General features: G+C 34.6%; 3 protein-coding genes across 4 annotated transcripts; 2 read left to right on the top strand and 1 right to left on the bottom strand.

Annotated features, from left to right (window-relative positions):
• Nucleotides 1-318: 318 nt before the first annotated feature.
• Nucleotides 319-5,225, top strand: LOC129885325 (proteasome subunit alpha type-7). Its single transcript, XM_055959565.1, has 3 exons — nt 319-677; nt 1,832-2,246; nt 4,756-5,225. The coding sequence occupies exons 1-3, from the start codon at nt 505-507 to the stop codon at nt 4,915-4,917; spliced, it is 750 nt and encodes a 249-aa protein (XP_055815540.1). The 5' UTR covers nt 319-504; the 3' UTR covers nt 4,918-5,225.
• A 793-nt stretch (nt 5,226-6,018) lies between these two features.
• On the bottom strand, nt 6,019-21,662 carry LOC129885323 (pentatricopeptide repeat-containing protein At2g16880). Of its 2 annotated transcripts, none has more exons than XM_055959563.1 (2): nt 19,162-21,662; nt 6,019-6,112 (listed from the first exon to the last, which is right to left on the bottom strand). In XM_055959563.1, the coding sequence occupies exon 1, from the start codon at nt 21,554-21,556 to the stop codon at nt 19,244-19,246; it is 2,313 nt and encodes a 770-aa protein (XP_055815538.1). In that variant the 5' UTR covers nt 21,557-21,662; the 3' UTR covers nt 6,019-6,112; nt 19,162-19,243. The 2 variants fall into 2 exon arrangements, with proteins under 2 accessions (XP_055815538.1, XP_055815537.1); XM_055959562.1 differs by lacking the exon at nt 6,019-6,112 and adding an exon at nt 17,627-17,957.
• LOC129885324 (proteasome subunit alpha type-7) lies at nt 9,512-14,649 on the top strand. The gene is made up of 3 exons (XM_055959564.1): nt 9,512-9,853; nt 11,027-11,441; nt 14,180-14,649. The coding sequence occupies exons 1-3, from the start codon at nt 9,681-9,683 to the stop codon at nt 14,339-14,341; spliced, it is 750 nt and encodes a 249-aa protein (XP_055815539.1). The 5' UTR covers nt 9,512-9,680; the 3' UTR covers nt 14,342-14,649.
• Nucleotides 21,663-23,926: the final 2,264 nt, after the last annotated feature.

Genomic DNA, 23,926 nt, shown 5'->3' with positions numbered 1-23,926 from the left:
AAGAAAAGTTGATTATTAAATTTAACAAAAATTGTAATTAGAAAAGACAGTGAATTTAATATAAATTCATATTTGAGGTATAACTTTTGTAGTTTATGTTGTTGTTGTTTTTTTCCCATAAAATCTTGTATAGTTTTAGAGGTTTAATAATATTTTATGATGTTTTTGTTAATAATTATTTTTAATATTTATATATTAAATTTAATAGTTAGAGTTCGTTAGATATTTAATGGAGATAAAAAAACTCAAATTTTAAAAAATTTACTGAATTAAATCTGCTTAAAAATACATGATCACTTTTAACTCATCCTCGAACATGATGAACATTTTTTTTTTGGTCATTTTCTTGATAACTAAAGTTAATTAAAGGTTAGAGGGAAGAACTTTCAGAAACAAACACTCAACAGATCGGAAGAAACTGAAATCACACAAACACTCAACAGATCGGAAGAAACTGAAATATCTCAGAGCTCAAATTGTTCAATAGCTTTTAGTATCAGATAAATGGCTAGATACGATAGAGCGATCACTGTTTTCTCGCCGGACGGCCACCTATTCCAAGTGGAGTACGCCATGGAAGCCGTACGCAAAGGAAACGCAGCCGTCGGTGTACGTGGAACTGACACTGTTGTCCTTGGCGTCGAGAAGAAGTCTACTCCCAAGCTTCAGGACTCCAGGTACCTCTTTTTAAAATTTTATTTGGTTTTAAGATCTAAAAAAAACAATCTGTAGGTTTACTCTGTGATTTCGCGAGATTTAGGGTTTTTCTCCTCAATTTTCTTGGTTGTGACATGGAATGTGTATCTCATTAAGGTAGTGTCTATATGCTGTTTAATTTTTGTTTTCTGAGTAGTGCTACTAGAAGGAGAGGAAGCTTTAAACAATTTTCAGTTTATCAATAGAAGGTTCAATATATGGAGGTTTTGTTTCCTTGACTCTTGCCTGGGCAAGTGGTTTAGCTGAACTTTTATTACCATCTGGACCTAATGGTGTGTAATATAATGTACTTCTTATTTGATGTGCTGGAGTGTTGGAAGTGAGAATCAGTGAGGAAAATATTTACAGTTCAACCCTGCGCGTGTTGGGTAATATGGATGGAAAGCAACCCAAGGTGCTTTGAAAGAAAAATAGGTGCTACTCAGAAATTGAATATTCATGTTAATGGATTTTGGCTTTTCGACGTGATCTTTTTGTTTTTGGTCGGGAATGTTTCAGACATGTGATTCCCTGGCACCATCTTAGTTCCAGTTTTCTCATTTTAATAGAAATACATATTTACCTGTTAAAAAGAAATCTTTGCATTGTCATTGATATCAATAGCAAGAGCTTTCTTTTTGGATTATGGTTTTTCCTCTCGAGGGTGGGTCGGGCTAGGGAGAGTGACAAAACAATCAATACAATGGATATAAATTTATTGCTCCACTGAGCAGCTTAAAAAAAGCTTTTTAGGAAAGATATTATTTTGGTCACGTAAGGAGCCTGAACAAAGTGGATGTAAGACTTCTCTGGACACATTCTGTGCTATGCCCCAACTATCCCTTCCTCGAGAATGAACTGTCTCAAAATGACAACTTCCATGAGGTAATACAGACTAGGACAAAAGGGTGTCTCTTTTCTGGTGGTTGAAGATAGGAGTTTGTGGTATATGTATAACTAGGTCATTTGTTTACTTTATTTATTAGGTGATGTGTTCTGTCAAATACATAGCACTTAAGTTTACTTTGATCACCCTCGCCTAGTGTTCTTGGTGATTAGATATCATTCTTGCATTTTATTTTGTTCTCCACCTGTTTTGAATGCCTAATCTAATTAATCTTTTTCGTGTTTGTAGGTCAGTAAGAAAGATAGTAAATCTAGATGATCACATTGCATTGGCCTGTGCTGGACTGAAAGCAGATGCACGAGTCCTTGTGAATAAGGCACGTATTGAGTGTCAGAGTCATAGGCTTACGGTTGAAGATCCTGTTACCGTTGAGTACATAACTCGGTACATTGCTGGTCTTCAGCAAAAGTATACTCAAAGTGGTGGGGTGAGGCCATTTGGCCTATCCACCTTGATCATTGGTTTTGACCCACATACAGGTGTCCCCTCACTTTACCAAACAGATCCATCAGGTACATTCTCAGCTTGGAAAGCCAATGCGACTGGCAGGAACTCCAACTCTACTCGCGAGTTCTTGGAGAAGAATTACAAAGAAACATCTGGCCAGGAAACTGTGAAACTGGCAATACGTGCTTTGCTTGAAGTAAGTGGCCTCTGTTTACAGTTGTTCTCAAGCTTTTTGTTAATATATTTTCCTTTCACAACATCATAAATAATTTGAGTTTCTGTTGCATGTTAAGATCTGGGCCTTATATTGTCTTGCTTCTCTCGGTGTTAACTTGCATTGCTTTTCATCATCCTATTTTTAGATGTTCAGAACATAAGGGGCCATTCAGTTATTTAACTCTTCCTTTCTTCCTAGTTCAATCAATCAACTCTGCTCAGTTCCAAGATAGTTGATAATAGGAACTCTTTTATCCATCCCGATCTATGCAGGCGCATTTATAAGGTAATATTTGTGAAGTTACATGGGAGGAAGTGAAGTTTATTTTGCCCTAGGAAAGATGTTAAACATATCGCGAAGTGAGGATGAAAAGTAGTAGCTGCATTTTCCTCTTAAGGAATGAGCTTCTTTTATTACCAGAAATCCAAATCCTTCAAAAGTAGTGCTCTAATGTTTATTCTGTTTCAAAAAAAAAAATCTCTAATTGTTTATCTATTAAGATGTAAGGAGATTGACTTTAATTTCAAAAAAAAAATAAGAAGATGTAAGGAGATTGACTTAAGATTATATAGCCTTTGTCACCTAGACATAATATGAATGCCATGTTGAGCAAAAATGTTAGATTTGATAGTAAAATGCAACTAACTATAATTTCTAAGTATTGGAAAATCACATCTACAGAAAAAATGTTCATTTGTATGAAACAGGAGTTTGGAAGCCTAGGAACTGGGCCGTTGGCTTTAGAACATTTTAGCGTGTGAGCATTGGCAGCTCTTACCTGATAGAAATACAAGATCAGTTGTTTCCTGGCATTTACTGACAGACAACCTTAGGCACTTGATGGCTGAAAACTATTGTCAACCTTAGGCACTTGATGGCTGAAAACTATTGTGGGTATGGTTCAGACTTTTAGCATGACAAGTTGATTAACTAACTTATAGTGGAGTGGGTTTCACATGCAATTCACTTTCTGAAATTAGGTAAAACCTTTCCTGTTTGCAAGTGGTAGGCTCTCTTTATTGTATCTTTGTTCCTATGCCTAGAGGCTAATCCTGCAAATGTAAATCCTAATGACTTGTGTGCTGAGAAGGTTGGTTTGAAATCGTATGGCTGTTATATATTGACCCTGCTAAAATCATTATTAATTTGAGATGAACTCTTTCTGTTTAGAAGTGATATGCACTGCTTGCTCCTTCTTTCTTGTTTGAGGCATCCTCTAGAAACTATATACGTCACTATTGTTTGCAGTGTGATACCTAGTGACTTAGATTTTTGATGGGACTGCCTACTCATGTCTATCCCTAACTCAATGCAGCACAAACATAAGCATGAATTTGTACAGCAGTTTTTATTCCTAACAAAAGAACTCTTTTTTTGCTGTCTGATGACGTGAAAATCATTTTAGATGAGACACGATTTGTCATTAGGCCTCAAATGATTATCTAAACATCATTTACCTTTCATTTTTATGTTGCAAAGAAATTAGTTCTCACCAAGGTTGTGGTCTAGTGGTCAATGAAGTTCTTGGCGACCATGGTTCAAATTCCGGGTAAGACAAAACACTAGTTGATTACTTCGCATTCGCCTAAGCCTTAGGACGTAGAATTCCCAGTACATTTACCGATTGGAGGTAGCAGGTACCAGGTAGAATAGGAGGGGTGTGCGCAAGACGACCCGGACACCACCTTTATTTTTTTTTAAAGTATTACTTACCTCTTCAAGTTTGTAAGGAAATTATCATTTTTTCCCTCTTAGAAGCTGGTGACAGCTCCATACTTCAGATTTATAGTGTCCAGAGATTCAAAACGCTTAATCTTGTTACCATCCTTGTATGTATGTTATCGGCGTGGTTCACAAGGGGATGAGCTTGTGAGATTGTGCCTTGTGCGCTATAACGCTTTGACAATGGATTAGTCGACTGTGCGTGCAAATTGGCGTAGATACCACAGTTATTTATACCAAAAACATGTATATTGTGGGTTTGACTAAAGGAGCTCTTGAATTTGGTAACTTAGGAGTTGCCAACTGAATACCGCAGACAGGCAGACATTTGAAGAATGTCTTCCAATGAATTCCACATGTCTAAATCCCTCTATCCATGGCAAACTTTGGGCTTTCTTAAACTGCCTCGGGAATTTATGAATTATGACTTGCTCATTCACGGGAAGTAATTACCTCTTCAATGTAAGAGGTTACTTGACCTGCATTTAGATAATTTATTTCTGACGTACATATGCGCTCACACATCGGAGTTATCAACTGTGATTTGAACGCTGCTCTTTATGATTCAAGTTGTTGACTAAATTATATTGTTGTTTAGGCGGATTGAAATACACAACAGTTTCGTTTTTAGATTTCTGCATTGGTATTTAGGGAACAAATGCATGCATCCAACTAGACCTTCAGCAAAAATGGAAAGAGCATAGTTGGATGTGAGCATTTGTTTCGACTGTAGTGATATTTAAACATGTGTTTCACTACGAATCAGGTTGTTGAAAGTGGTGGAAAAAACATAGAAGTTGCTGTGATGACAAAAGAGCATGGGCTTAAGCAACTTGAGGAAGCTGAAATTGATGCCATTGTTGCTGAGATCGAAGCAGAGAAAGCAGCTGCAGAAGCAGCCAAAAAGGCCCCGCCAAAAGAAACCTAATTCTGTTGAAATTCACTCTTAACTATCCCTGAATCTTCTTCTTTCTTTCTTTTTTTGGATCAAATTGAGTGCAGTATTCCTTGAATTTTAAGATTTTGGTCTACTTGGTGCCTTCTAAGACTGATCTTGTTGTCGGGCCAACACCTTTGTTAAAATTGTTTTATGGTACTATGAAGTCATGCTCCCGCAGACCCCTGCCTATTTGGGCGTTGCTTGATAGTTTAATGTTTTGTCATGTTATTTGGTAGTTCTTGTAGTTTGGGAATTTAGTTGTGAAATATCAGCATTTGTTTGTGCTCTTTCCTCAATTCTAAAGATTTCTTGTGGGTAAATTGGTGGGGAACACAGGAGCAGAAAAGGTTTGTTTTTCAATGGTTTTGATCCACGGCCTAAATGCACAGATAGACGATTCGGGGATCAACATTTAAGCCATTCCTGTATGTGAAATTTTGCAAGTCTATCTACTTCGGAACAACTTCAAATATGCTCCTGAGGTGGAGTTGCTAAAGCATGAAGGAACAACAATAGCTTCCAGAGAAACGAAAGCATACTTCCCCTAGAGAAATGTTCCATTTAGTAAACAATTAGATGTTTATCAAAAGACTCGTCCTACTCTAATATTCTCTCTCACCCACTGGGATAGAACCAGAGAAAAACTTAAAAGATTTCATGTGGCTGAAATAGTGATGTCAGCTTGACAAGAACGATCTCTATAACCTTTTTATGGATTGAAGAAAGAATTCCCGGGAAGTAATAAATGGCTGAGTTGAATTCTTAGGTAATAGATTAGTCACATCCAATTTAAACCTTTTTCCACGACAACTGCTGCGTTTTCTCGATCAATTTGTCCATCACAAGTTCTGTCAGAATCAACAGACTTAAGCATTCCCCTGATCCATCAATATTCACATCCTCAAGGTTATGGCAGGAAGGTGATTTAACTTCCTTTTTCCTTCTTTCCTATTGTTTTCCTAAAAAGCGCTTGTCAGAATTGCATCAACAAGACAACAAGACTTCATCTTTTACCGATGCAACATCCTTATTTGCTACCCATAATCCATTAAAATCTACCAAACATGAACTAAGGTCAACACTGGTGATCAAAGTTAAAAGAGACAACAGTGTATAGTAGCATCATAGGAGATAACATCCTCAAATACCAATCTGATGGAGGAAAAGTGAATGGTTCACCAGCCTACAAGTAGAAGAAAGAGGATAAACAATTTAGATTTATATGCCTCAAAAGATGCAATTGAATGTCATCCATAGAGCACATCATATTGTATCAGAGCCAAAAAAAAGGCTAAGTGACAGCGGGAAGTACAATGACAATTAAAGGGCAAAGGAAGACGGTGATGAACAAAAAAAAATTGTATTTAATGCAAGAACCAATAACTAGAAATACAAGCAAGAATTATGTGGACAAAAGAATTTAAAAACTTCAATTAACATAAATAAATGAAGCAAAAATCTTGTCAATCAAGTGCAAAAATCATTATACATCTATGATCCAGATTCAAGTTCTAATTTTTTTTACGAACTTATTTTGGCCAAACACATACACAACCCCTTTAACTTGCTCCTAAATTTCATTTTGGCATTCCAATTTAATCTTGTTCAATTTTATCCCTTCAACTCCATTTCTCATGTACCATTTAGACACAAAAATCTTTAACGGTACAAGTTTGTAAAGTTTCAATAAAATTTCTTAAGGGGTAAATTAATAAAATTGTCCTTATGTATGATTTCTTAAATGACGATCAAAAGGGAAAGTGAACAACAACCAATATGTGATTGATGGAGTACTTACTACTTATTAGTTCTCATAAACCCAATAATTTTTGCTCAATTCACTTACTATCTATAAATATTTGACTGTAACGTCTTTCATATGTACAACTACATTAAAAGCATAGTACACTAAGTGTCACTAACTCTTATGAGTTGGAACAACTTTTTAGACCTTATAAACTTCAAATCATGAAACTGATTTTTCTTGTTGTTGTTATAGATTGTTGTCGGTTCCATCAGTGTATTTGGAGTGGATGATCTAGGTTCATTCAGCAAAGAACTTGAAAATATTACAGTTGCGTTTATTTGTGTATATGTAGCTGCATTTGCTTGGTCATGGGGACCATTAGGTTGGCATTCCAACTTAATTTTTGTTCAATTTTACCCCTTCAACTTCATTTTTCATGTATCATTTAAATACAAATTTTTTTATCCGATACAAGTGTTCAGCGTGTGTTAGACAAGTAAAAGACATCCAATTGCTTCTAGCCCGGTTAAGAGTGAGCTTTCCAATAGTCTCTTCCTTTCTAGAAATAGAATTCTAACTATCAAATTCGTTTCATCTGCTTATTCGAGATATCTGAGATAGCTTCATAAACTAATAACTTATAATGTTTTTAGTACCGCTTTGAGTTAATGTTAAAACTGCGTGCGGTCTAGAAGCCATAAAAATAGACTTTTTGTTACTAGATTAAGGAAGAGAGAATTCACATGTCAAACTATTTGCAACAACTTCTTTGAAATAGAATTAAATGGATTCCACATCTAAATATATTTAAAAATACTTAAATTTATCTATACTTTATTATGATTTACATTATTTAACATTAAATCAGACACTTTTTACTTTAAAGAATTTGAAGCAATGGACATCAAATATAGAAGGAAACAGCGCAAAATTGTACTTTTATACATGTTGTAATTTTATTTTTCGTTGAGATTTGAAGAAATTTCAATATGGATAAAATGGATTTCACGTTCAAATATATTGAAAAAGCTTAAATTTATCTATATTTTTAATTATAATTTATAATTTACAATTACTATATGAGGGTTAAGTACAAATACAAGATAATTTACTTACGAATAACCTCAAAGTAGAATAGATGTTTAACTTCAGATATTTCATATGGTATGATTTTGCTCATTTCCTAATTGAAAATAGTGTTCCATGTAGTAAACGAAAGAAATCATATCAATGGATTGGGCTAAGGTTAAATTAATTCCTTAAATATAATTATAAACAATTTTGGTTCTTTAAATTTGTTCAAAAGTAACACACTCCTTGCGTCGTCAAATATTTAAGAAAAATTAGTTATTAAATTTAACAAAAATTGTAATTAAAAAAGACAGTCAATTTAATATAAATTCATATTTGAGGTATAACTTTTGTAATTTATGTTGTTGTTTTTTTCATAATATCTCGTATAGTTTTAGAGGTTTAATCAGATTTTATGATGTCTTTCTTAATGATTCTTTTATATTTATACATTAAATTTAATAATTACCGTTCATTAGATATTTGATGGAGAGAACAAATTTCTGAATTAAATCTGCTGAAAAATACATTTAAGAGATGACTTTTAACTTATCCTCAAACATGATGAACTTTTTTTTGGGTCATTTTTCTTGATAACTAAAGTTAATAAAAAAATGGAGAAGGGCCTTAAACGTCCTTAACTATTTGAATTGATACACAATTATTTTTCATCTATTTTTCGGCCTCAAATATCTTTGACATCAATCTTTTAGCTTAAAAATACCCTCAATATTAACCCTTTGGGATCATATTTGTCCTTGTTTTTACATCTTCCTTAAAGTATAATTATTATATATTTATTTATTATGTTGTCTAATTTGATTGGTCCAAATCTAAATTCTTTTCAAATAAATAATAAGAACTACATAAGATCCATATATTGGCATGATGAGCTTGAAAATAATATTTAAAAAATTATTAATTTCATAATATCTTCCTATTCGACCTATTTTAAAGCAACTCTCAATTTATTATAATCCACTCATAATTAGGGATCCAACGAAAATCAATACTTGCCTCGTCTGATTGTCCTTTTAATTATTTTTTTTTATTTTGATCAAGATAAAATCTTCTGTCAATTATCCAAATGTATTGTTCATTCCTTCTTTTAATTTTTTTTTAATTTCTTATTTTTTAATTATGATATCAATGACTCAAACTTGAAAAGAATTTATATGTTTATATTTATTTAATTTGTTTCATTGTCATGGTGGGGTGGGGATGGAGATATGAGAAAATTTTAATTTCACTTTTATTTTGAACATTGGGTGCATACAAAAGAAAAATGTAGTATACATACATAGCTGCTTAACTAAATTATTTTCTATTGAACTAATTATTACTATATATGAATGTTGACGCGATTTTCCTCCTTTTTTCCCCCTTCTTTTGTCATAAGTTAAAAAAAATGAAATTTAAAATGGTGGACAAGATTCAAAAAGAAAAAAAAGTGGCGTAGAGAGTAGAGGACTAACCTTTGTTTATTTTTAATTTACTGTGGAATTCAAAATTAGGTCAATCATATGAGTCTGTATATTAAATAATTTTAACAAAAAAATGATCTAAACTATGAGATTTGAATAATATTGTCTCTCATTCACCTTATGAGTGTGAGTCGTTAAAAATAAGGATATTTTAAAACTAAAATAGGAGCCAAAAGGTGAATGGAGAATAATTTTACATCAACTTAAATAGTTAAAGGATATTTTAGGCGCGATAAAAGAAGAACAAGTAGTACTACAATAATAGTAACTTAGAAGGGAAGAGTGCTTGCGACGGCGTCGTGTTGGAGGCAATTGGCTTGTCGCCCAAGAAGTGCATATTCAGAGGCAATTCCAAAAACATAAAAAGGTTGGAGGGAAGAGCTTTCAGTAACAAACACTCAACAGATCGGAAGGAACCCAAATTGTTCAATAGCTTTTAGTATCAGATAATGGCTAGATACGACAGAGCGATCACTGTTTTTTCGCCGGACGGCCACCTGTTTCAAGTGGAGTACGCCATGGAAGCCGTACGCAAAGGAAATGCCGCGGTCGGTGTACGTGGAACTGATACTGTTGTTCTTGGCGTCGAGAAAAAGTCTACTCCCAAGCTTCAGGACTCCAGGTACTTCTTTCTTTAATTTTATTTGGTTTTAAGATCTAAAAAAAAACAATATTTAGGTTTACTCTCTGATTCCGCGAGATTTAGGGTTTTTCCCTTCAATTTTATGGGTGGTGACATGGTATGCATATCTCATTAAGATAGTGTCTATATGCTGTTTACTTTTTGTTTTCTGAGTAGTGCTACTGGAAGGAGAGAAAGCTTTAAACAATTTTCAGTTTATCAATAGAAGGTTCAATATATGGAGGTTTTGTTTCCTCGACTTTTGCCTGGGCATGTGGTTTAGCTGAACTTTTATTATCATCTGGACCTAATGGTGTGTAATATAATGTACTTCTTATTTGATGTGCTGGAGTGTTGGAGGTGAGAATCAGTGAGGAAAATATTTACATTTCAATCCTGCGCGTGTTGGGTAATATGGATGGAAAGCAACCCAAGGTGCTTTGAAAGAAAAATAGGTGCTGTTCAGGAATTGAATATTCATATTAATGGATTTTGGCTTTACGGCGTGATCTTTTTTGTTTTTACTCGGGAAGGTTTCAGACATGTGATTCCCTGGCACCATCTTAGTTCCAGTTTTCTCATTTTAATAGAATTACATATTTACCTGTTAAAAAGAATTATTTGCATTGTCATTGATATCAATGTCAAGAGCTTTCTATTTGGATTATGGTTTTTCCCCTCAAGGATGAGTCGGGCTAGGGAGAGTGACAAAACAATCAATACAATGGATATAAATTTATTGCTCCACTGAGCAGCTTAAAAAAAGCATTTCAGGAAAGGTATTATTTTGATCATGTAAGGAGCCTGAACAAAGTGGATGTAAGACTACTCTGGACACATTCTGTGCTATGCCTCAACTATCCCTTCCTTGAGAATGAACTGTCTCAAAATGACAACTTCCATGAGGTAATACAGACTAGGACAAAAGGGTGTCTCTTTTCTGGTGGTTGAAGATAGGAGTTTAAGCACTTGTAATCCTTTTGTTATATGTATGACTAGGTCATCTGTTTACTTTATTTATTAGGTGATATGTTCTGTCAAATACATAGCACTTAAGTTTACTTTGATCACCCTCGCCTAGTGTTCTTGGTGATTAGATATCGTTCTTGCATTTTATTTTGTTCTCCACCTGCTTTGAATGCCTAGTCTAATTAATCTTTTTCGTGTTTGTAGGTCAGTAAGAAAGATAGTAAATCTAGATGATCACATTGCATTGGCCTGTGCTGGACTGAAAGCAGATGCACGAGTCCTTGTGAATAAGGCACGTATTGAGTGTCAGAGTCATAGGCTTACGGTTGAAGATCCTGTTACCGTTGAGTACATAACTCGGTACATTGCTGGTCTTCAGCAGAAGTATACTCAAAGTGGTGGGGTGAGGCCATTTGGCCTATCCACCTTGATCATTGGTTTTGACCCACATACAGGTGTCCCCTCACTTTACCAAACAGATCCATCAGGTACATTCTCAGCTTGGAAAGCCAATGCGACTGGCAGGAACTCCAACTCTACGCGCGAGTTCTTGGAGAAGAATTACAAAGAAACATCTGGCCAGGAAACTGTGAAACTGGCAATACGTGCTTTGCTTGAAGTAAGTGGCCTCTGTTTTCAGTTATTTTCAAGCTTTTTGTTAATATATTTTCCTCTCACAACATCATAAATAATGTGAGTTTCTGTTGCATCTTAAGATCTGGGCCTTATACTGTCTTGCTTCTCTTAAAATATCAGTGTTAACTTGCATTGCTTTTCATCATCCTATTTTTAGATGTTCAGAACATAAGGGACCATTCAGTTATTTAACTCTTCCTTCCTTCCTAGTTCAATCAATCAACCATGCTCAGTTCCAAGATGGTTGGTAATATGAACTCTTTTATCTATCCCGATCTATGCAGGTGCATTTACAAGGTAATATTTGTGAAGTTACAAGAGAGAAAGTGAAGTTTATTTTGCCCTAGGAAAGATGTTAAACATATTGCGAAGTGAGGATGAAAAGTAGTAGCTGCATTTTCTGCTTAAAGAATGAGCTTCTTTTATTACCAGAAATCCAAATCCTTCAAAATTAGTGCTCTAAATGTTTATTCTGTTTCAAAATAAAAGTTCTCTAAATGTTTATCTATAAAGATGCAAGGAGATTGACTTTAATTTTAAAAAAAAAAAAAAGAGATGCAAGGAGATTGACTTAAGATTATATAGCCTTCTTCACCTAGACATAATATGAATGACATGTTGATTTAATTATAGATTCTTCAGATCACCATATTGATGACTAATTTTGGGCACTTTAGAAGATTTTTTGCAATAGTGCCCAGTGCACAAAAGAAATAGGTAAAATTGTGAAGGGTAGTAATGAGCAAAAATGTTAGATTTAATAGGTAAATGCAACTAACTATAATTTCTAAGTATCGGAAAATCACATCTACAGAAAAAATGTTCAGTTGTATGAGACAGGAGTTTGGAAGCTTAGGAACTGGGCCTTTGGGTTAGAACATTTTAGCGTGTGAGAATTGGCAGCTCTTACCTGATAGAAATACAAGATCAGTTGATTCTTGGCATTTACTGACAGACAACCTTAGGCACTTGATGGCTGAAAACTATTGTCAACCTTAGGCACTTGATGGCTGAAAACTATTGTGGGTATGGTTCAGATTTTTAGCATGACAAGTTGATTAACTAACTTATAGTGGAGTGGGTTTCACATGCAATTTTATTTTCTGAAATTAGGTAAAACCTTTCCTGTTTGCAAGTGGTAGGCTCTCTTTATTGTATCTTTGTTCCTATGCCTAGAGGCTAATCCTGCAAATGTAAATCCTAATGACTTGTGTGCTGAGAAGGTTGGTTTGAAATCATATGGCTGTTATATATTGACCCTGCTAAAATCATTATTAATTTGAGATGAACTCTTTCTGTTTAGAAGTGATATGCACTGCTTGCTCCTTTTTTCTTGTTTGAGGCATCCTCTAGAAACTATATACGTCACTATTGCTTGCAGTGTGATGCCTAGTGACATTTTTGATGGGACTGCGTACTCATGTCTATCCTTAACTCAATGCAGAACAAACATAAGCATGAATTTGTTCAGCAGTTTTTATACCTAACAAAAGAACTCTTTTTTTGGTGTCTGATGACGTGAAAATCATTTTAGATGAGACACAATTTGTTATTAGGCCTCAAATGATTATCTAAACATCATTTACCTTTCATTTTTATGTTGCAAAGAAATTAGTTCTCACCAAGGTTGTGGTCTAGTGGTGAATGAAGTTCTTGGCGACCATGGTTCAAATTCCGGGTAAGACAAAACACTAGTTGATTACTTTGCATTCGCCTAAGCCTTAGGACGTAGAATTCCCAGTACATTTACCGATTGGAGGTAGCAGGTACCAGGTAGAATAGGAGGGGTGTGCGCAAGACGACCCGGACACCACCTTTATTTTTTTTAAAAGTATTACTTACCTCTTCAAGTTTGTAAGGAAATTATCATTTTTTCCCTCTTAGAAGCTGGTGACAGCTCCATACTTCAGATTTATAGTGTCCAGAGATTCAAAACGCTTAATCTTGTTACCATCCTTGTATGTATGTTATCGGCGTGGTTCACAAGGGGATGAGCTTGTGAGATTGGAGTAACAACCAGAAAATCTCTGTTTGAAATTCCAGTTATAACACTTTGTATGAGTGAACTCATGCACTTTCAGCCTTAGTGATCAGGATTATCAGGCCCTTGTGCCTTGTGCGCTATAACGCTTTGACAATGGATTAGTCGACTGTGCGTGCAAATTGGCGTAGATACCACAGTTATTTATACCAAAAACATGTATGTTGTGGGTGTGACTTAAGCAGCTCTTGAATTTGGTAACTTAAGAGTGGCCAATTGAATACCGCAGACAGGCAGGCATTTGAAGAATGTCTTCCAATGAATTCCACAAATATCAAAATCCCTCTTTCCATGGCAAACTTTGGGCTTTCTTAAACTGCCTCAAGAATATATGAATTATGACTTGCTCATTCACGGGAAGTAATTACCTCTTCATGTAAGAGGTTAATTGACCTGCATTTAGATCATTTATTTCTGACATACATATGTGCTCACATATCGAAGTTATCAACTGTGATTTGAACGCTGCTCTTTATTATTCAAGTTGTTGACTAAATTATATTGTTATTTAAGCAGATTGAAATACACAACAATTTCGTTTTGAGATTTCTGCATTGGTATTTAGGGAACAAATGCATGCATCCAACTAGACCTTCAGCAAAAATGGAAAGAGCATAGTTGGATGTGAGCATTTGTTTTGACTGTAGTGATATTTAAACATGTGTTTCACTACGAATCAGGTTGTTGAAAGTGGTGGAAAAAACATAGAAGTTGCTGTGATGACAAAAGAGCATGGGCTTAAGCAACTTGAGGAAGCTGAAATTGATGCCATTGTTGCTGAGATCGAAGCAGAGAAAGCAGCTGCAGAAGCAGCCAAAAAGGCCCCGCCAAAAGAAACCTAATTCTGTTGAAATTCACTCTTAACTATCCCTGAATCTTCTTCTTTCTTTCTTTTTTTGGATCAAATTGAGTGCAGTATTCCTTGAATTTTAAGATTTTGGTCTACTTGGTGCCTTCTAAGACTGATCTTGTTGTCGGCCCAACACCTTTGTTAAAATTGTTTTATGGGACTATGAAGCCATGTTCCCGCAGACCCCTGCCTATTTGGGCGTTGCTTGATAGTTTAATGTTTTGTCATGTTATTTGGTAGTTCTTGTAGTTTGGGAATTTGGTTGTGAAATATCAGCATTTGTTTGTGCTCTTTCCTCAATTCTAAAGATTTCTTGTGGGTAAATTGGTGGGGAACACAGGAGCAGAAAAGGCTTGTTTTTCAATGGTTTTGATCCACGGCCTACATGCACAGATAGACGATTCTGGGGATCAACATTTTAGCCATTCCTGTACTGTGAAATTTTGCAAGTCTACCTACTTCGAAACAACTTCAAATATGGGGTTTTGATTTATAGACAATATATAATTGAATTTTAGTCATTTTTGTCCGAAATGTGATGTCTTAAGTTGTTTTTGATGTGCATAGACGTATGAAATTTTTTAAAATGGTTGAAGAAATTAAGTGCATTCACATCATAGAGGCCTAATCTTCAGTAGTGGTCTGCATGATTATATGCACGTCGATGGTTGGCTGTGACATCAAAAATTATTTTTGTTGGAAAATCCTTTTTCATATGTATTAGAATTATGCTTTTGAACTGCAGTAATTTGATTTTACTGTTTAATTTTTGAATAAATTCAAGTTAATAGTTGGTTAGCTAATTTTTCCTATTTATTAGTAATTAGTTTATTAAGATATTTTATCTCTAGGCTAGTTTACAATAAAACAATTCTCTTTGGCCTCTATTTTTCTCTCAAAAATCATTCTCTGTTATTTTCTTTATTTATTTATTAAAAACTAACAATTGGTATCTAGAGCCTTTTTCTTGAGGAATCTGTGAGTGAAAAAATAAATTCCGAAAATAGCTTTTCAAGATGGCTCCTCCTATTTTTGATGGTGAGAACTATCAACTATGAGTTGTGAGGATGGAAACCTACTTGGAGGATCTTGATTTTTGGGAAGCCGTGGAAGAGAATTATGAAGTTAATCCGCTGCCTAATAATCCCACCGTGGCCCAAATCAAGAGTCACAAGAAAAAGAAAATCATTAAGTCCAAGACAAAAGTAACTTTGTTTGTTGTTTCAACAACTATTTTCACGAGAATCATGACTTTCGCATCACCAAAAGTAATTTGGAATTATCTAAAAAAAATGCTGGAGATGAAAGAATACGAGGAATGAAGGTATTAAATTTAATGAGGAAATTCGAATTGCAGAGAATAAAAGAGTCAGAAACAGTCAAGGAATACTTTGACAGATTGCTTGGTATTGTTAATAAGGTAAGACTACTTGGCATTGCATTTAAAGATTCAAGAATTGTTGAAAAAATTCTTGTAACAGTGCTCGAAAGATATGAAGCATGTATAACTATTTTGGAAAACACACAAGATCTGTCCAGAATTACCTTGGTAGAATTGTTAAATTCTTTGCAGGCACGGGAACAAAGGAGGCTTATGAGGCAAGATGGCATGATTGAAGAAGCATTAGCAGTCAGCCACAAAACTCAAAGCAAAGGTAAATTCTTGAAAAATTACCTTCCTTGTCAGCACTATGACAAAAATGAACATCCTCCATATAAGTGTTGAAAGAGACCATATGCACAAGGCAAGATCTGCAAACAACTTAGTTATAAAACTGTAATTTGCCAAAACCAAATTTCAAAAAGATGAAACAGTTGCCCAAGTCACCACTGAAGAAGAAGAAGACTACTTATTTGTGGCAACCTACTTTTCAACCAAAAAATCTGATTTTTGGATGATTGATAGTGATTGTACAAATCACATGACATATGACATAAATCTTTTTAAAGAGTTTGTGCCTATGGATAATAAGAAAGTCAGAATTGAAAATGGTGACTATAAAGGAAAAGGGTGTGTAGCAATCAATTCAAGTTTAGGTACAAAAATAATTGAAGATGTTCTTTATGTGCCTGATATTGATAAAAGTTTGTTGAGTGTTGGTCAGTTAATGAAAAAAGGATTTAAATTATTATTTGGGAACAAATATTGTCGGATCTTTGATTCCACTAAGCAAGAGATTTTACAAGTTGAAATGAGAGATAACACATGTTTTGAACTGCGGTAACTTTATTTTACTGCTTAGTTTTTGAATAAATCCAAGTTAATAGTTGGTTAGTTAATTTTTTCTATTTATTAAGTTTATTAAGATATTTTATCTCTAGACTAGTTTACCTTTATCTTTTTACAGCTTTTGTTCTTATAAATGTTGAGTCCAAGAAAGCAAAATAAAACAATTCTCTTTGGCCTCATTGCAGTATTTTTCTCTCAAAATCTTTCTTTGTTATTTTCTTAATTTCTTTATTGAAAAACCAACAATATGTACTTGTTGTGGTGTAAAATTAACAAGTAGCTTAGCTCATATTTATACCTTTTCAGCTCACGTATAAAATCTATATCGTGATACCAAACATGTATTTAGAATTAGAAATGGGTGGAGAAAGAAAGTTTATGTTTAGATCCAGGATAAAATCGTACAGGCTCCCTTCTTCCTTTCTGCAATTGAAAGAATTGGAATAGCACAATATCTATCTACCCCAACCCACTATTGGACAAATGTAGTACACAGTACAACAAATTTTCTCACTGTATAGATGTTGTAAGTTAGAACAACATGCTCTCCACCACTTGCATACATCCTATACCCTTCTCGTACTCGTACCTCACTTGTGAGATTACACTGGGTATGCTGTTGTATGAAAGTAGGATGTTGTCAAGGTAAGAAAACAATAAGTATAAAGATATAAAATTATACCTGCAAAAATCATCTACTATTAGCTATATCAAAGCACCACTACTGGCAATTATATTTACAGGGTTTCAACAAGAATTTGCATCAATTCACCTAGATATATCATGTATTAGAGCTCCTACCCCCACCCCCACCCCACACACACATAAAGATGCTAAATATAATGGGTTTCTATTGAAGGTAAAACAAGAATGTATTTTATCAGGCATTATAGAGATATTTTATAAGCATAATATGATCACACCCTACGAACCATTTAGAAATATTCTTAATAACAAGAGAGACCTACTTCAAGACCAGTTTTAATCACTGAAAAGACAATACAGTAGTAATTTGTAGAGCGCCATCAGAAGGTGAACAGAAAAGGATGAGCAAATGACAATTCAACTTCAAAAGACTATTTTGTGTTTCAAGTGAATACCACACATACTAAAAAAATTTACAATGCAAAGGAGAAGAAAACATCTTGAATTCGAGTAAAAATGCTTTAGGAGTAAGCTCCTGAGATGGAGTTGCTAAAGCATGCCTGAGATGGAGTTGCTAAAGCATGAAGGAACAACAATAGCTTCCAGAGAAACAAAAGCATACTTCCCCTACAGAAATGTTCCATTTAAAAGAGAGAACAGTGTATAGTAGGATCATAGGAGACAACATCCTCAAATACCAATCTGATGGAGGAAAAGTGAATGGTTCACCAGCCTACAAGTAGAAGAAAAAGGATAAACAATTTAGATTTATATGCCTCAAAAGATGCAGATGAATGTCAACCATAGAGCACATCATATTGTATCAGAGCCAAAAAAAAGGCTAAGTGACAGCTAGAAGTACAATGACACTTAAAGGGCAAAGGAAGACGGTGATGAACAAAAAAAATATGCATTTAATGCAAGAACCAATAACTAGAAAAACAAGCAAAAATTATGTGGACAAAAGAATTGAAAAACTTCAATTAATAGAAATAAATGAACCAAAAATCTTGTCAATCAAGTGCAAAAATCATTATACATCTATGATCCAGATTCAAGTTCTAATTTTTATTACTAACTTATTTTGGCCAAACACATACACAACCCCTTTAACTTGCCCCTAAATTTCATTTTGGCATTCCAACTTAATCTTGTTCAATTGTACCCCTTCAACTCCATTTCTCATGTACCATTCAAACACAAAAATCTTTATCCGGTACAAGTGTTCACCGTGTGTTAGACAAGTAAAAGACATCCAATTAAATAACACCACATGTTTTGTCTACTCCATGTCATCCATGTTAATCCAACTCCAATATGTGACCCTTGTAATTCTTTCCCCCAAAACACTCCCGTAATTGTTTTTATCCAAAACAACCCTAATTCCTTTAACCTATTCTTCAACCCAACAAGTGTTCCCCAATTCCCCACCTTAGGGATTTGAATACAGTTAATAGCCACGTGGAAAGTAAAGCCTTTGGAGCATATGATCAAAATGCAGCTCAGGATGCAAGCAACTAAATTCACGTGTAAATGAATTCCTAAAATGAACTCTAAAGTTTGACTTATTCAGGGGGGAGGAAAAGGAACCATAAAGTTGGGTAGGTTAGAAAACCATTTGCGCCTCAGGCTCCGTAACGGTTTCCTACTAGGGATGAGTGCATTGTATAACTTAGATTATCTACCTTCTAAATCTCTGCCAATTCATCAAACATTCAACACCACTTAGCTTCCTTTAGTTAAAATTGGTGGTAAGTGCAGGGCTGACCAAGGGCCTCAAACAAGTACATAAATAGTTCAGTTAAGGGGATTAGGTTGGATAATTCTACTAAATCAAGTTGATTGACTAAGAGCCAGTCTGACCTTCACAAACTTTTAAACAATGAAAGTGTAAGAGAAAGTTCATGTGCTCTGCACTCAAGAAGAAAACCTTTTACCTTGGATCCTTGCAGTGTTGCATTCTGGGCATAGAAACTGAAGTCATCATACTCGGCCAGAGCCAAACATTTGGGGTCACTATCAACCTGTCTTCGATATACTTTTTCTCCTCTTGATGAGTCCTTTTATCAGAGTGAAATAAGTAGACTTTTGTAGATCAATACCTCTCTGAGTGACTTGTGCATAGATAAGCATTGCATCCTTATATCTTCCTTCCGCACACAGCTCATCAATCTGCTGTGAATAAGCGATTGAACTTGAATCTTGTTCATCAACTCTGAGTTCATGCTCCCTGCCATCCATTTGCAACCACTGTTCAGATGGTCTTTCTCTGTCTGTCATAAATTCTTCTGCCTCTTTAAGCCTTCCAGCATCAGTAAGTGCACCAACAATTGCATTATGTGTGTACTTATCAGGCCGGATATTTTTCTCTTCCATTTCAGCAACAAGGACCAGAGCATCCTCAAGTCTTTGATCTTTACAAAGAGCTGTTATCAAGGTGTTATAGGTTACTACATCAATGGTCTTCCCTTTATCAATCCACGTATTAAAGAGTTTAATGGCCTTTTCAAGCATGCCTTCCCTACTAAGTCCCCGAAGAAGAATGTTGCACGTATATACATCAGGCTTAAAAGAATTCTCAACCATTTTGTTGTGAAATTGAAATGCTTTCTCAATGTTCCCTTCCCAGCAGTATCCATGGATGATAGTATTATATGTTATTTCATTGGGCACTATACCCTTCTCCAAAAGTTCATTCAGTTTAGCAATTGCCTGCTGAGTTTTACCCGATTTACATAGCCCTCCAATTATGATGTTGTATGTGACAATAGTGGGAATTATCTCTCTCTCTTCCATCTCATCCCAAAGCTTAAGAGCTTTTTCCATATCTGCACATCTAAAGTAGCCACCAATAAGAGTGCCATAACTTACTGCATCAACCAGATAGCCCCTGGTATGAGCAACAGAGAGCAACTCGTATGCCTCATCAAGCTTCCTTTCTTGACAAAGAATATGAAGCAATGTATTGAGAGAAAAATTATCCATTTTCAAACCTTTTTCACCTATTCGTTTCATTATCCTCAATACTTCTGGTAGATTTCCAGCTTTACAATATGCACTTATCAAAGTATTATAGGAAACACAATTCGGACATAAACCGATTTCTTCCATCTTTAGAAGTACCTCTCTAGCTTTATCCATCTTCCCTTCCTTGCAATACCATTTAATCAATGTATTATACGTAATTTCATCACATTTGATCCCCTTCTGATTCATCTTTTCAACAAGATCAAAGGCCTCTGAACTTCTCTTATAATCAAGACACCCATTGATCAGGATGTTATAAGTTTTCACATCAGGCAACAATTTCAATCCTACCATCTCGTCCCGAATCTTAATTGCATCATCAATCCTTCCTTCATTACACAGACCATCAATCAAAATATTATAAGTCCAAACATCAGGCAAAGTATTGTTCTGCGTCATCAGCTCGACAATCTGAGCAGCATCCTTCAACCACCCAACTTTACAATAACCATGTACCAAAATATTATACGTACTCCTGTTCGGCACAAGACCTTTACCCTTCATATCCAACAACAAATCCCTAATCTCATTCAACCTACCTTTCTCACACAACCCATCCAATATAGTATTATAACTCACATTATCCGGCACACATCCAAACTCACTCATTCTATTCAACAATTGATTAGCATCCTTATACTTGTAAACTAAACAATACCCTTTAATCATAATATTGATAGTAATTGTACTTGGCACCAATCCAAGCTTAAGTGCATCATTAAACAACTCATTACATGAATATACAGAGTGAGTAGAAGGGTACTTAACTAAAGCACTAATCAAAACATTGAAAGTTTTGACCTCAGGGCAAAGTCGAAGCCGCTTCATCTTCTTGAAAATCTGAAGGGCGAGATGGGGTTTCCCGCATTGGCAATAAGCACCTATAACAGTATCCAACAATTCCGTTGAGGGTTTGGGGAAATTGGAAATGGGGTGAAGGAGATGACGATGGAGAAGGTGTTGGGGGTGATCAGAAGGGATAAAAGTGAGAAGAAGGGATCTTGCAACATGGAATCTGCGATGGGATAAGAGGGAGGATAAAAGAGGGAGAAGAGAAGGGAAAGGGAGGGGGTGGGTGGATAAAGAGGGTATGTGAGATTGAGACCATTGGAAGAAGGAGAAGAGAGTGGAAGGACGAGAAGAGAGAGTGGGGGAAGAGAGAATGGAGTGGATAATGGGAGGAGTGAGGTGAGGGAGGTAGGATTGAAGAGAGGATTTGGGTAGAGATTTGGAGGAAGAGGAGAGGAGAGTTGTGATTGTTTGAATTAGTTGACAAGGCTTCAATGGAGGATACAAAGAACTCATGATTTTGGGGTTTCACAGAGTGCGCTGCGGGGAAGAAGACTAAAACTATACATTTGTCCTATATACATAACATGTGTCTAGCAAATTTTGTTTGTATTGTGATTTATTTTTAAAGAAAAGTATTGAAGGTATTTTGTTCATAAATATGAAAGAGTGACTTTGAGGGGGCCAAAAATTAAATATCATGACTCGGGAAAAATTGGGGTAAAAAGACCGGTAACATTTTGGGCTTAGTTATGTTAAGGATCATCAAGTGTGTCTGTTTGGGCTGCTCGACTCATCGATCTTTACTTGGGCATGTAGTTCAATTTCATCTGAACTTGGGCTCTCCCAGCACCCAGGCTATTGATTAAAGCCCAAGAACAAATCTTATTGGGCTAAGAAGCTACAATTTAGTGAAATGTTCAAATTCTATCTTTTTAATCAACAACAATAACATATTTAACGAAATTCCACAGCTGAGATCCGTAAAGGATAGAATGTAACCAAATATTATCACTATCTCGTGAAGATTAAAGGATTATTTTTTAAAAAACCCTCGGCTCAAGTGCAAATCATTTTAATCTTCGTCAAATAATTTGATATAGAATTAGCCATCTACTATGGATTAAAGTTAGTCCGACATTGTTATTATTCATTTATTTGGTATAGTTGACTTAGGGAGAAGTTAGTATCACTGGAGTTTTTTTATCAAAAAAGAAAAAAAACGACTTTGAAAAAGATACACTAAACGGATATTACAGCTTGCAAATTGCAACCATAACTAGCATCTCATTAATTGTCCTTCAATTTCAACACGCATGTCTGCATGGATTTCAACTATGAAATCATATATTATAATATACGTAGTATTATATTATTATTATATTTTAGTTCTCAACGAGATAATGCTAAATATTTAAACATAACCCAAGTAGAATCAATAATTGATTAGATAAATGGAGTTATATGATTTATTATTTACTTCTTTTTGTGGAGGTGTCCCAAAAATAAATGAGGAACAGTAAAATACCCAAAAGAGTAATACTGAACATGTAAGTAGAATTATAATTGATCCCTCACATTTATTATATACTTGTTATATATTGAATATACGCCAGTAACGACTTCAAATAATGTGATTTTTGTATAAGAGTTGCTAATAATAATAGAGTTAGACGGTGGACCGATCTATAAAGGAAGAAGGGAGAAAAATGGCACCAACTATTAGAGGCGTTACGGCTTAACAATTTCCACAAATGGACCAATCTTGCTTTAATGGATACGAGATCTATATCATAAGGTGGGTCTTTTTATTTTATTTTTCTCTTATTTTAAACGAGGGAAAAGAACACTTATGCGCCAAAAAAATAAAATGTTTATTCTTAAATGTCTCATTATTTTTATGTCCATTTTTATTTTTAAATTCGTGCCTTTTTTTTCTCTCTGATACCACCACAGTATATTACAGTATATGAATATATTCTGATGTATTAAAGAGTAACCGAGCAGTGTTTTCATGAAGATTTGTTTCAATCCTTCGATGTAATTATTCAATCATTCATGACACCATTACGGTATATCTACATACTCTCATGATATCATTAATGAATGTTTCAAATTTTCAATATTTTAATTTAAAAACAGTTTTAAAAAAAGTCATAATTAGAATTTAAAAAAAAATTGCAAAAAGAGAATAAAAATTATAAAATATACTTTCTACTAACTTAGAATTTAATAAATAAGATTATGACTTTCATAATTTTCTCTTAATTGATTTTTATCTATTTCTTAAAAAGAAAAGAAAAAAGAGTTCAATTCTATATAATACAGATCATCAATATACCGATAAAGTATCACAGAGGATTAAACTCAGTCTTATATGATACCGATATGGTATCAATAGACCGACGGAGTATCACAAAAAATTAATTCATAGTTATGACGTTGACATCATGCACGAAATAAGAAAATAAAAAGTTGGGGTAGGTACGTAAACAATTTAGGCCATGAGTCCATTAAAAATAAATAGTTTAAATTGGATTCAATTTGAATAAATAGTTTCACTAATTGGTCTAATTTATGTAGTTTCCCTTTTTAAAATATCTTACCAATCTCTTCTTTAACTTCCTTAACCTACCATATTTATGCTATGAACTGCCTTTCAATTTGAAAAATTAACCTAAATAGTGGTTCATCCAATTAATTTATGTGAAGATCCCTTTCAGTTATAGCCAGTGGTGGATCCACCTTATGGCGAAGGGGTTCATCCGAATCTCCTTCGACGGAAAATTATACTATTTATGCATGATTAAAATAATTTTTTATGTATATAAAGTAGATGTCGAACCCCCTTCGACTAGCTCGTGTGTCTACTTATTTAAATTTTAA

This window comes from Solanum dulcamara, chromosome 4, assembly GCF_947179165.1.
Source record: "Solanum dulcamara chromosome 4, daSolDulc1.2, whole genome shotgun sequence".
NCBI classification, from domain to species: Eukaryota; Viridiplantae; Streptophyta; class Magnoliopsida; order Solanales; family Solanaceae; genus Solanum; species Solanum dulcamara.
The sequence above is the reverse complement of the archived record's forward strand: the minus strand, read 5'-3'. Positions and strand labels throughout refer to the sequence as shown.